Source organism: Protomyctophum bolini (genome assembly GCF_963924005.1).
Source record: "Protomyctophum bolini genome assembly, chromosome: 9".
Classification (NCBI taxonomy): Eukaryota; Metazoa; Chordata; class Actinopteri; order Myctophiformes; family Myctophidae; genus Protomyctophum; species Protomyctophum bolini.
This window is the reverse complement of record NC_137870.1, coordinates 15660921-15675258: the sequence shown is the minus strand read 5'-3', so window position 1 is coordinate 15675258 and position 14338 is coordinate 15660921. Positions and strand designations below refer to the sequence as shown.

The 14338-nt window shown below is 44.5% G+C and overlaps 1 protein-coding gene across 1 annotated transcript in view; it reads right to left on the bottom strand.

Moving 5' to 3' along the window:
* dync2h1 (dynein cytoplasmic 2 heavy chain 1) overlaps window positions 1-14338 on the bottom strand; it is a 268404-nt gene that overhangs the window by 205732 nt on the left and 48334 nt on the right. The window contains exons 40-48 of the mRNA XM_080771399.1: window positions 13253-13374; window positions 10930-11129; window positions 10153-10284; window positions 8984-9116; window positions 8374-8581; window positions 7783-7912; window positions 6481-6636; window positions 5245-5504; window positions 4331-4577 (exon numbers count right to left, since the gene is read on the bottom strand). Of these exons, the coding sequence (XP_080627525.1) occupies window positions 4331-4577; window positions 5245-5504; window positions 6481-6636; window positions 7783-7912; window positions 8374-8581; window positions 8984-9116; window positions 10153-10284; window positions 10930-11129; window positions 13253-13374 (1588 nt within the window). The remainder of the gene's footprint in view (window positions 1-4330; window positions 4578-5244; window positions 5505-6480; window positions 6637-7782; window positions 7913-8373; window positions 8582-8983; window positions 9117-10152; window positions 10285-10929; window positions 11130-13252; window positions 13375-14338) is intronic.

Genomic DNA, 14338 nt, shown 5'->3' with positions numbered 1-14338 from the left:
TGGGTCTGGAAACGGCACTTTTTTGAGTGTTGACCCCAATAGAAGGTCTGCTGCTCTGAATGTTACACCTCTCCCGCTTAGCGGAGACTGTGGGGTGGTAGAGGACATCTCCCCGGACGCGTGGGTATGTCCAGATAGTTGCCTCGCGGAGCCGTCTTTTGTCCAGTGTCCAGTCTGGGTCCGGAAACGGTAATTTATTTTGCATTGACCCCAGTAGAAGCTCTGCTGCTCTGAATTTTACACCTCTCTCGCTTAGCGGAGACTGTGGGGTGGTAGAGGACATCTCCCCGGACGCGTGGGTATGTCCAGATAGTTGCCTCGCGGAGGCCTCTTTGTCCAGTGTCCATTCTGGGTCTGGAAACGGCACTTTTTTGAGTGTTGACCCCAATAGAAGGTCTGCTGCTCTGAATTTTACACCTCTCCCGCTTAGCGGAGACTGTGGGGTGGTAGAGGACATCTCCCCGGACGCGTGGGTATGTCCAGATAGTTGCCTCGCGGAGGCCTCTTTGTCCAGTGTCCATTCTGGGTCCGGAAACGGTACATTTTTTTGCATTGACCCCAGTAGAAGCTCTGCTGCTGTGAATTTTACACCTCTCCCGCTTAGCGGAGACTGTGGGGTGGTAGAGGACATCTTCCCAAACGCGTGGGTATGTCCAGATAGTTGCCTGGCGGAGCCGTCTTTTGTCCAGTGTCCACTTTATAAAGTCCATGCACTCCAGTGAATAGCATTTATCCATTTAGATAACTTTTTTATGTTATTTAATTACTTATTTTTACACAGAAACATAATGTGTGTCTTTACAATAACTGTAATGTAATAATAATACTAATAATGTAATGTAAAAATTATTTAATTAACGAATTAAATAATCTTATTTTATTCTGAAAGCAACCGGATGTCTTAAATCTGCTAGCTGTCAGACCGGAAGTTCTAAATTTGCTCATAAGACGGAGCCTTAGACGGAGCCAACTCGCAGGCAGTGCGAGAGGCTGGTTACAGGATTCTATAGGTCAGCCGTTTTGGTGTGACACACACGGCTTCCACATTTAGCTTCATACTGGGTGAAAGTGTCCTTCCAAAAATTATTATTTCGCTCGAAATTCTTATTCACAATGACATCGAGTTGAGGTGTTTGTGTTTTAGGGTAATTGTTGCATAAGCGCTATTTCGCACTATTTCTCCCTCCCCTCCCCTGTGTCTGAAGCAGCTAGCATGGAAGCTATATGGATTATGGAAGCTTTCCCTCCGATTGCACACAACCATGCCGTTATCCACGCGTCCATCCGATTGCTTTTAATGTAAATGTCCCATCCACTGAGCAATAGCGATATAAGCGCCTTATTCATTCATTCGATTCATTTGGGTGTGGGGCTGTGCAGTGCTGTGGGCAGCCTTTCTGACGGAGGCTCGGAGCTGCTGCTGCTGACGCTGTTCGAGTCGCATGGAGCAGTATAGAGTAGGCGTGGCGCAGCATTAGAAGGGCGCAGCAAATGCACGACATTGAGGGGTAGAAACCATCCCGGTCGCGTGGTTCATCTAACGCGTGTGTCACTGTGAAGGACTGGCCCCAATAAGTGAACGTAGTTGGCGTAGTAGACGCCAACATGACGATTCTGACGTAGGCTGGTGATGTTGAGCAACAATGGCGTGGTTGACAAAAGTAATATTTATTCAGTAATTAAGACATTTCTTTCAATGAAATGTAGCCTATATGTATTCTGGGAGTGTGCCGAATTTATTTTGCATATAGAGATGTGTGGTGAAAGTGTGGTTGGGTCGGAGAAAGCTGTTGGATAAACGGCCATGTGCTTATGTACCCCTGTCTATTAGGGTAGCAGGATTATTATGATTATTATTATTAGTATTGTTATTGTGATTATTACATGGATTATTGTTGTGATGTGAGCTTGTGGCTGACTCACTATCTAGAAAATAAAAACATGGCACTTCATTTAAAATAGGTTACAGACCCCTGTTATATGCGCTTGTTTTGGGATTCTTTTTAAAGACCTATTTACTTGTTTCTATGAGACATGGCAACGCCAACAGCGCAGCGAAAGGCATCCACGTCTTTCTCTTGTGAAATGCTGAGATTAGAAACGACCATAATTATTTCATTTCTCAACCTTAAAAAAAAAATAAAGACATCTCCATAATCCTTGGGAAGTGTGTGTAGCAAAAGTAGTCGGCATTGTCATGGTTGAAAGTATTCATGCAACACTGACGCTGTAAGCTGTGTGATGCTAACGCGCTAACACCGTTAGCATGGTCTGTGTTGGTCAAAGGAAAAAGGATAGATATGAAACTACTGGCCAAAGTGTCATACAAAACACAACACCTAAAATCGGAATGTGATGGTGACCTATTGAGCACAAACAGACAATCATGATTTGCTTGCTGGACCTATAATTAATTTATGTGCATTACATTTCCACCTCGCACATATAAATCAAAAGCAAGATGGATGCTAACGCGCTAACACCGTTAGCATGTTCTGTGTTGGTCGGAAAAAGGATAGATATGAAACTACTGGCCCAAATAAATGTCATAGAAAACACAACACCTAAAATCGGAATGTGATGGTGACCTATTGAGCACAAACAGACAATCATGATTTGCTTGCTGGACCTATAATTAATTTATGTGCATTACATTTCAACCTCGCACATATAAATCAAGCCACAGTGCAGTCAGAGAGTAGTTCACAGGTCACACACAGGAGCAGTGAAAGGGGGAGGGGACTTGGGATGGCAGTGTAGAGTAGGCACGACATTGAGGGGTAGAAACCATCCCGGTCGCGTGGTTGATCTAACGCGTGTGTCACTGTGAAGGACTGGCCCCATTAAGTGAACGTAGTTGGCGTAGTAGACGCCAACATGACGATTCTGACGTAGGCTGTTGAGGTTGAGCAAGAATAGCGTGTTTCAGAAAAGTAATATTTAAACAGTAAAGAAGACATTTTTGGCGAATGCAATGTAGTCTATGTCTTTTGTGGGAGTGTGCAGGTTTTATTTTGCATAGAGAGATGTGTGGTGGAAGTGTGGCTTGGTCGGAGATAGAGCACGAATGAACGGCCAGGTGCTCATGTACCCCTGTCTATTAGGGTAGCAGGATATATATATATATATAGAGAGAGAGAGAGAGAGAGAGAGAGAGAGAGAGAGATTATATTAGTTTTTTTCAGTGGTTGCCTGGCTGTGACAAGTGTGTCTAAATCTTTGTAGACATTTCACAACGAATAGAGAATCAAAAAACTGTTCTCACACGCCGCAATGGTTCATGTTGTCACTTTTATAGGTGTGTGTGTGGACTGTGGAGCATGTATTATCGAGTATCCTCTATTATTCCAAAAATAAAAGAGGGTCTGCAGTCTGTACTCAGAAGTTTTTCATATCCACGTCTATTCTTCCCTCGGGGAGTAGATATTGCACATTGACGTTTTTAACTGGGCTTTCCTCAGTGTGCTTAAACAGACTTCATGTTTTTTCTGTGTGTTTTATTTTTACGGCATGGGGTGAACTAGGATCAAATCATTTTTCAGTGAGTGCCTGGCTGTGACAAATGTCTCTAAATCTTGGTTGACAAGTCTCAATGTTCCACATTGGGTCTGGGCACACTTGAGCCGACAGGCGCGTCCAAAGGAAGCCGACTCCCGACGTCTTTCCGGCTTTTTAGACAGCTGGTGGATGGAAACGAAGCTCCACCCTGCATGCGGCAGGTTGCCACGTCGGCCAGATTCCCGGAAAAGCTTGCCCCAGCGGCAACCTGCTGCGTGGGTTCCTTCTTCTCCATCCACCAGCTGTCTAAAAAGCCGGAAAGACGTCGGATCAGCTTCCTTTGGCCACGCCTGTCGGCTCAAGTGTGCCCATGCTGACACTGTGACCCTTTCTGTTCTCTGCTTCCACAGTACAAATCACTGTTGATGGCCTACAGGGCAATCAAGGGCATGGCACACACAGTGGGTGAAAAAATGGGTTGCAAAATCATGGGATAAAAATTATATAACAAAAATGTAAACACTCCTCTCATCTCCCTTCCCTAAAACACCCTGGAAAACAATCCATGCCTCCAAGACTCTTCTCCGTTCCCGAAAACACCCTGAACAACATTCCGCACGTCCTAGCCTCTTCTCACATGGCGTTATAGTTGAAGATAATCAAAAGGTAAAAAAAAACAAAAAAAACGCAAACTTTTTCTATTTTTGCACAACATAGTCTATGATAAAGTATAAAATACAGCATTCATATATTTTAAATTTGAAATATTCGGAGATATAAGGTTTCTGTCGGACAGCGATGCTATGAAATGATGTTTTTTTGTTTCTTTTACCTGCTGCAGGAAGGCGATGAGGTTGCTGGTTCCCCACTTGTCGGGTTTGGGCAGGTTGATGTCTTTGAGGTAGAGCACCAGGCTCTCACAGTCCTTGGGCCGGTAGGCCCGGCCCATGTTGGAGCTCAGCTGGATGCACGTCTGGCTGAGCTTCTGCAGGACGTGGCGAGAGGACGTCTGGGCACTGCAGTGGATGACCGCCACCTGGGTGGAGCGCAGCCGCGAGAAGGCGTAGCGCAGGAGCATGCTGGACAGGAGAGGAGAGTTAACTTGTCATACTACATTCATTTTAGTTAGTGTTTTTTGCTTTTTGAGTGGTGCAACCAGAAACAGAGAGAGATAGTGCTGCTCTGTTACCTGAGAGAGAGAGAGAGAGAGAGAGAGAGAGAGAGTGGAGGTGGAGGAGGAGGGGGGGTTGCACCACTCAGTTCATTTTTATGTTTTATCCCACAATTATCTAATGTAATCCTGGGCGCTACATTTCCTCTGCCAACCTGGGGGGGCAGCGGACTGACCTCATGGTTCCTTCTATGCATGAGGAGTCCAAGCTGCTTCTTTTCACCTGACAGGGGAGAGTTTAACCGGCCGGACGTAGGGCGTGGAAGGAACACGTTATTCCGACCAGTTCCTTTCCCCTCCATCAGGTGCCCCGGCTGGCCAGGGGGAGGTAGTTTAGAGACCAGGATTACTGCATGTTTTTGTGAGGGTAACTACCCTAGGGGACACGAGGAGAACATGCAAAGTCCACACAGAAAGGCCCTTTCGCCAACTCCGCCTCGGGTATGTTTAGTTAGTGTTCCTGACAAAACTTATGGCAGCTCCGCTGTCAATGCAGCGTCTGTCTATCAGGTTTGTCGGAACTGCGATCCCTTACCCAGGATTCAAACCAGTGTATATATAAACCCAGTACTCACCCCTTTCCGCAGCCCTCTGGTCCCACCACCATGAAGGGTTGTCGGTGCGGAGCGGCCAGCCACAGGGCGAAGCAGTGCAGGCCTCGCTGCATGTCGGCCGTCTGGATGACGGGCATGGTGTGTGGGTGGTACAGCTGCTCCAGACCCAGCTGGTCCGCCTCCCGCAGTGTGTAGGCACACAGGCGGCCCGCCTCAGCGTCATAGTACGTGTCCAGAGGCTTCTGCTGGTCCGGAGGGGCCTCCCTGGCCCAGCTCAGCACCTGGAGGGATAAAACAAAAACAAAAAAGGATTATTCGCATTTTTTCTTTCATTTTTTCAGTTTAGTTATTATAATTAGTTTTTTAAAGCAGGTTTGGTAGTTTAGTTTAGATATGCATTTTTTAAGGCCTATGTTTAGTTTAGTTTTTATTAGTGTTAGTTTTGATTATCTAGTTTTGTTTATTAATACGTGGTATTCATCAGAAATGAGATTCAAAAAGGCCGGAAAACAAGAGTCGAGTAGTTACACTATAGTAACAGGAGATGACCGCCACATGGCTCAGGAACCGTTGGCTCCGAAAGCTTCTCCAGTGAATATATGTTGGCCGCAACCACATCAATGGTAATGTATGAAGGCATTATGTATCAAATTATCATTAGTTAAATTTGCTACCACAAATTGTATTATGACTGCAACTAATGAACATACACATAATGAATTAATGACCATTAGTTTTATTTGACTATTCAATTAATCTATGTGACTGATTATTCATGTAATCTGTGTGAAAACCATGCTCAATACCCACCACGGGTTATCTGAATCCAAGCAGACATCTTGGAAGTGTTTAAGCCATCAGTCAAAAACATAATTTATACATAACACACATCACTAAACCAACAATTTGATTAACACAATTTCATTGACATTAATAATTTATCATGTCAAGGGCCCCCCAAATTAATATTTATTTGGCTGTGGAATCACATCTGTAGGGACCCCCATACTAGATGTGTGTTGTTAAACTGTTTTGTTTAGTTTTTCTACAAGCTCACGTGTCACTATGAATTGCAAGCTCGTAGATCTGCTATTTTCTAATAGCCGATGTATAGGTTTAAAGTGGTTAAACTGATTCTATATAAACTAATTTAGCTGGGGACCCCCTGGAAACACCTCGAGGAGCGGTGTTTGAGGCGTTTCCCACTTTGAGAGCCAGTGCCCAGTGTTCTAAGTCTGAGGAAGAGCATGTGGTCACCTCTTTAGCGAGCTCCTGGCGTGTTTTGAGGTGCAGGTTGCCCCCCAGGCCTCTGATTAAACCCATAATGAACTGGCCTCTCTCTGTCACACTGCTGAGGTGGGACAGACCGTTCAGCACCGTGCCCACCAGACTGGTCTCCACCACAAAGTCATTCTGATGGATGAGAGACACGGACATACAGAGGAAAAATGGGAAGGGGGAGAGAGAGAGAGAGAGAGAGAGAGAGAGAGAGAGAGAGAGAGAGAGAGAGAGAGAGAGAATACTCTTACATGTTACATGATCATCAAAGTACGTTGGAGGGGCTTTTTGAGTGTCAATCCCATTTCCAATGCACTAGACCCATGGGAGATAAAAGGTGCATTTATACAACGCCTTTATCCAAGACTGTTTACAATATGCAGCTTAGCTGTTTTCACATTATTGCCTTTAAAGCCAAATATATCGTTAATCGGCGATTTTGGGGCAGACGATGGTCGATTTTTGGCATATCGCCCAAACTTAAACATATCCACTTCCATTTCCGTCTGCCTTAACGTTAAGCCGCTAGGGGCAGTATTTTCACAATACCTGAGGCTCGAACTGAAAACGTTTTCGGCCCGGACTCTGCATTCCATTTATTCTACAGACAATTTATTCTCTCGATTTGCAAATGTATACATTTTACAGTGTATGTGTGCAAAAAACAAACACAAAATGTTTCTGTACAAGTAAGTACACACACATTAACACTTTCAGTGCCCCCTGGTGTTCATGTGAAATGACCACAGGCAGCCAGGCAATTCGCGCCAACTACTTCAAGCCCACACAGCCCAATACAGCAAGAGGAGGAGCAAAAGGTTTCACAAGCAGCAGCTGACATGTCTTAGTTTTCACCACAAGCCGTAATATGGCTTGCGCGATGCGATCAGAAATCACTATTTAGTTTACATCTGAACGTCGAGCGGATTGGACTGAAACAACAACTTTGGAGCATTTTTCGGAGAAAACAAGCAGCAGAAATGACAATGAGTGGATCCTTATGGGATGCATGCGCATTGATCCTCACGATGATCATACTATCAATATGTTCAAGGACTTCAATTGTAGTTTGACGTAAGGAATTATATTAGATAGTTTTGAGTTTGGGTAGGGTTTCTTTTGGTAGGTCGGTGACAGCATAGTAGAATGCATTTAACCCATTCTTTAGCTTCATTTTGGGAGAACGTGGTTAGGGGAACACCTTATGGTGTTTGTCACTCACACATATTTGGGCACAGGTATCTTAAAGACCAGGTGATGACTTATTGTCTATCTATATACCTGTTTGAGCACCCAGTCCAGGGCTCTGTGGAAGTAGTCTCCCAGCCAGTTCTCCAGGGCTCCCCGACACTCCTCTGGCTGACCACTCAGCCACGACTTCACCAGGGCCCCCACATCCGTGTCCTCGTCGCTATGGCAACAGAGGGAGACAAGACAAACACAGGGACAGGTTTTTACTGCCATTGTCCAGACTAGAGCTCATAGCCTGGAAAGCCAGTGCAAAAAAAACAAACAAACAAAAAAGCTTGGTTGTCATTCGATTTCCCTGCTCCCGAAGTTGTGGAGCACCAATCAGGGACCAGTATACTTTTTTTTATCTGCCCCTTGGAAATGCAGGTTCTACACATAGATTCCAGACAAATATTGACACAGTGATATAAGTCTGGCCATGCCAGACTAGAGCTCGTCTTGCAACCCTGCTGGACCGCTCAGCACCAAATACACATTTTATATATTTTAAAATATTTAACTTTAAATGTATAATGAAAGTCACTTGGGGTTGGATAAGGCTGACATCTTGGCCAAATATAGAGTCAAACATCACACACACACACGCGCACACGCACACACGCAAAGATTAAAATTGCTCACCTGAGGAAAATCATGCCCATGCGAGAGATGGTTGCGGGGGAGGCACAACTGAGGTCATGGGTCTCGAACAGGAAGTTGACATTGGGTCCAAACTGGATGCGCTCGCCGCTGGGCATGGTCAGCAGGCGGTTGTCGTCCAGCACAGAGTTCAGACTCTCGATCCACTCAGGATCGATGTCTCCGTCACATACGATCCACGAGCTCACCTCTGAAGAACATAAAACATGCCTTTAGGGGTGCAATAGTTAATAAAACAAATCAATGTAATAATTAAAAAACAAAAAACATATCCATTTTAATAAAAAAGTCGATCTGAGAGAAACAAATTTGAAATAATCAGAAATATGCAAAAATACAGACAATAGCAGATATAACAAGCTCATTCGATACATTGTGAGCTTTGTGTATGACAAAACAAGGTTGGTTTTGAAACAAGATTTTGCACCGGAAATAAAAGTAGCAACCTGTATGAATACTATGAACGAGGCATCAGCAAATGAATAGTTTGATGTGAAAGAAAAGATATTCACGTGAACGCTTTTTCAAGTGGTCACTGACTCAGAAAATGTTGAGAACCACTGATCTGTAACGAGGTGTTTTAGTTGCTAACCTTGCGGTTCTCGGACCACCTGCCTGGCGCTGTGTGTGAGGACCCCGTCGGCCCACTCCCTGGTGTCCATGTCGATGTGTCCCAGCAGCTGCTGTCTGGGCATGGCTTTGGGGTTCATGGTGTACTGCTTCACCTGTTAAAGGACCACTTCACCACTTATCTTCATATAACTAGTCCTCACCAATGTTCATGATGAAATACCACATTTTTTTGTGTCTCATAGGATGCATGTGGGCAGTTCAGAAACCTGTCCACCAGTGACATCACCATTAGGCACATTTTGTTTTAAAAAAGATTTCTTTCAAATAAAGACGCTAGAGTAGCAGATGGGCACATTTTACTATGAAAAGCCCTGCCTTCCATTTCCTCCCAAAACCACGAGGTATAATGTTCCATTACTACCTTGCGCTACCTCATCTGAACTCTTTAGAAGGGTTAATATTCCAAACTAGATGCTTGATTAAGTCCGAAATTAGGACAGAACATCTGCGTTCTGATCAAAACCATGGACAGCGCCATAGATTTGTCGGCCCGTAAACAAGGAAGTGAATGGATGCAAAACCACAACCTCCACGGTGGTGGGCAGGCACTTACATTACGACTGCTGATTATTTAAACTAATGTTATCATCAAAATCGTAGTGTTTTGCCAATTATTTGGGGGCCCACTAGCAATATCCGGGGCTATCATTGGCTATCACTGGTTCTATAACCACGTCAAAGAAGAATCCAGTTTAGCTGATGGTCCTCTTCCCTGCAACTCACCAGTTTGATATAAACTTTAATTTGCTCCTATGCCACTAAAATGTGGAATGCAGCTACCAACAGCCATTAGGAAATGTGAATCCCTAGCCTTCCTTCAAAACCGCTCTCAAAGAGCACTTATGGGCGGCTGCAATTCGAGACTGGCCCCTATAAAAGATTAAAAGTGCCCCCCCCCTCCACCACACTCTATGTTTCTATACTGTACACGTTTTCCCTTTTAAACGTGTTTTTGATGTTTTTATTTTTCGTATAGATGTGAATATTTGCATGTCTTTACATGATTTTGAATTGGAAACATGTACCTTCCTTGAACTGTACCCATTCTGCAGTCTGTTAATACATTTTCAATCAATCAATCAATCAATCACACACACATACACAACGATCCTCTGCCCTGCAACTCACCACTTTCCCCATCTTGTTGAGTGCCGCCCTGAGCATCCTCCACAGCGTGGACTTCCCTGCTCCGCTGGGTCCTACGATCACCACGCCCATCCTCTGCTTGAGCTGCTCATACAGCTCCAGAGCCTTCTTCATCTGCATGCAAGAGATCAGAAGATGAAGAAAAAATGTTTGTCTGTCCATCCGTCCATCTGTCAGAATTTGTTTTTGTCTGTCTGTCTGTCTGTCTGTCTGTCTGTCTGTCTGTCTGTCTGTCTGTCTGTCTGTCTGTCCGAAGCTCGAACACACACACTTGCAGACGCACGCACGCACAATATTATGGGTTTGTCATCACAATTCTATGGAAAATTAAGTAAGCAAGCCTTGCCAAGCATGTGGCCACACAACCACTGAGTTGGTGAACAATTCTATAACCTCACAACAATTCGCAACGTGAGCCATCATGAGCATGTAGATCTGGTATTTTTGCTATTTGCTGTATGTAAAACCAAATATATAGGGCTTAAACTCTTTATTATTAGTAAAACAGACCCGAGATGCAACTGCAAATAAATTCTGTCTGCACCAAATATCTTCACAAAAAAATAGCCAATCTACAAGTTCACAATGCGGCTCAACATGCTGCGTTGTGAGCTTGTAAATGAGCAATTTTGGTGTGAATGTTCCCCCCATGAATACTAGGAATGTTGGAGTTCAAGTCCATCAAGTTGCTTCCGGTTTCAATATGAAGTTCTGGAATCACAAATATAGTAGTAAACCTCATTCCAGTACAGCACATACCTGGCTGGGTATGAGCTCCAGACGGGCCTCTCTGTAGACCTGCTCCAGGGTGCTCGTCAGAGCCTGCTCCCCTACATCGGTGAAGCTCACCCCAGAGAAGACGTCTCGCACCAGGGCGTCAAACCGGGAGCTGTCTGCAAACGTTAGCTTGGACATGGTGTTCAGCCTCAACGCCTGCACCACCAGACTGCTCTCCTGGACTGGAAAACACAGTGTAGGGGTGCTACAGTTAGTCCAGTGGTTCTCAAACTTGTTTGAGTGGTGCAACCACTCCAAGGAACAGAAATGTCCGTGTTCACCTATGTGTTCACCTATGTGGCCATGAGCACCAGTATATGACTATGAGTACCAGTAGGGGCGCTGTTGTGCCAGAAACAGAGAGAGAGATAGTATTAGTGCTGCACTGTTGCCTGCTAATGAGAGAGAGAGGAGGGGGGGGGGATTTGCACCACTCAGTTCATACGGGTGTGATTTTTTTTCCCTTTGCAGATAGATAGGACTTTTTCTGTCTGGGCGGTAATTTATATAGGCCTAGGCCTACGCTATTCCGAAAAAAGTTTGGACACAGAGCGTGTTTTTCGGGACTATCGGAGCGAATGTCGGAGCACGGAAAAAAATAATCGACCTCACGTAATGTCTATCACGTTTGCACACTGCCGCCGAATATTGCATCCGTATAAAACGTTTTTCGCTGTCTTTCACATAGGCCTAGCTGTCATGGTCTTTCACCCTTTGAGCAGTGCTGTGTGTCCCCGACCCCATCTCCGCTGAGAAGGTGATCATCTCGTTGAAGTAGGCCTACTTTATGAAAAGTCTGATTGGGTATGAAAATAGGCAGCAGGGCCAGGGCACGCAACACACAGATTATATTGTATCAAGGTGATGTCGCTCGTTATTTGAGAGAGAGATACTGTTGCCTGCATGATTTATTTGTGCTTCGTCGACTCTTACTAGTACATTGTGCCAGAGGCTGATCTTACAAGCTGACAACGCGTCTCATCTGTGGTCTTGTACATCACACCATCGTGTGACAAAAGATACTCAACGATTGAACTTGTGGCATCATCATGGCATGGCATTAAATATATTCCGGCGCAACTCTGTAGCCTACATCAGAGCATAATTGGTCGTTTAATACTAGATTGATTGCAGCTGAGCTCTGAGCTCATCAATGCAAACTACAAAGCCGTTTCATCGGCTACACAGGTTTTAGTTGCTGACATGACATGCAAGGAATACCAGGCAAGTTATATAATTTATTCTGAAGGTGATAGATTCTCTAGACTAGTCTATGGACAATGGACATTAAAGCATTATTCTTGGCGCTGTCAGTCCGTGCCACTGTGTGTGTGTGTGTGTGTGTGTGTGTGTGTGTTATTGATCAACGGGCTGACGGCATTGCGGACCGGAAAAAAACAAGAGAAAAGAGATCATCTAAAATGCACAGTAAAATATGGTTTCGCATATCTTATGGCTACTACAGGAGACAGAAAGAAAATAGAGGTTACAAAAGTTAAATTGTCCGATCGTTAGCGCTACGCTCTAACGTTCGCTCCCCTCCCCATTCTCCTTTATAACTGTGCTAAACACTGTCATGATTTAGGAGTCTGTCAATACTTTTGTTCTCTCCGTCCCCACAAGCACAAATGGGACGGACAGACAGACAGACAGACAGACAGACAGACAGACAGACGCACAGAGAGATGGGACGACGATGAGAAAGATGGGGATGAGAGAGTCAAAGAGACACAGAGCTTAAGAGAGAATGGGGAGGAAAAGAGGAATGGGAGGAGGAGGAGAGTGTGGGAGATGAAAGTGCAAATAAAGTGGGGATGAGAGATATCGACAAGCCGGGTATCAAAGAGAGACACAGATAGGTCAGAGGGAGGACAGGGGAGCGAGGGAGGTTGGGTAAAGTCTAAGACACAGAGAGAGAAGATAATTAGGACAAAGAGACATAGGGTCAAAGAATCGAAAGATTTAATGGACTCAAAGACTTGTTTTGTTTTTGTTTGGTTTCTTTAGGAGGATTAGGAGGATTGTTGCCGATGAGTCAGCATTCAAAGATTTGGAGGAGGGTGGGCGGGCAGAAGAGCAGGTGCTGCTTTGAAGACACCTGCACTCTTTCACAGAGGATTTCATCGACTCTTTTGTGCCTGTAATAGCGTTACGTGCCACCGGGACGGCAAAGGCTCAGGAGGTAGAGCAGCTGCTTGGGAATGGTAAAGTTCCCGGTTCGATCCCTGGCTCCTCCTGGTTAGCTCAAAGTAGATTGGCGTCAAAGTAGTCTTGCGAGCTCACACCGATATGAGTGGTTTCTTACTCTTGTCCTTGCCGTCATGGCTCCTCCTCCTCTGCTGCTGTAAGAGACTGCCACAGCCTCTCAGCACCGTCTTCAAGGCCCGCAGACCCCAGTCATAATGCTGCTGGGGGGTCAACAGCTCCCTGGAGACACAAAAACACAATGTATTGATACTGTATATCATCGCTATAGCACCGAATCCTCATATCTCATTGTTCTATTTTTGAGGGGCGCTAGCCCCTCCTATACACAGGTTTAATGTTTGTCTTTAGTTCAATAGTTTGTTTTGTAAACGCATTGACAATGAAGGGAACATTTAAGTCATAATGTGTCATTTACGTTATATCGTCTCTTTATTGTTAATGGCGTTTAATGTTTGTGTTTCTCATCAACATGAGTTAGACTTTAATATATTAGCGCCCCTTACTTCACACGGGTGTGATTTTTCTTAATACAAATGCATCAAAAGAAGCCGATCTGCTAGCTTGAAACGTTGAGAGAAGCGACGCATTTAGAGCTTGTCAATTTGATACTTTTGAATATGAATTCTGAAAGGAACAGTTTTGGACATACATTATGAGGTTTCCGGACAGATAATATTTGTGTATTTTGTAAGAATAGACCTATCATGTTTTTTTTGCCATTCAAATCCAAGTTATGCGTACTTAGTTGCAAATGGGAGTCATCCACCGAAAATAGCTTGTAGATTTTCTATTTTCAGTGTGCGACACCCACACACAGCTAATAATAACTAAATTGTAAACCTAACCCTTAAAGGGGAATAAGGCCTCATTCACACAGACCAAACACCAATCAAGCAATGTTTGGTCGTCTTTTGGGTTTTTTGGGCAACCACAATGCTTTTCCAATGGGAGTCACATGGTTTGATCAAACATTTGTGTTTGATTGCTGATTGCTCCCCCCTCATCAAACAAAAATGTTTGGTATCCCATTGAAAATGAATTGGAGCAGCAATCAAACAGAAATCAGACATTGCACACGGACCGAACATTTGTTGTGTAGGAGTGTACGAAGCCTTACACTCATTTTCAACATTGAACTATGTCATTAATAAAAAAAGTCTCCCCCTTCTGTTTAGTCTAGAAC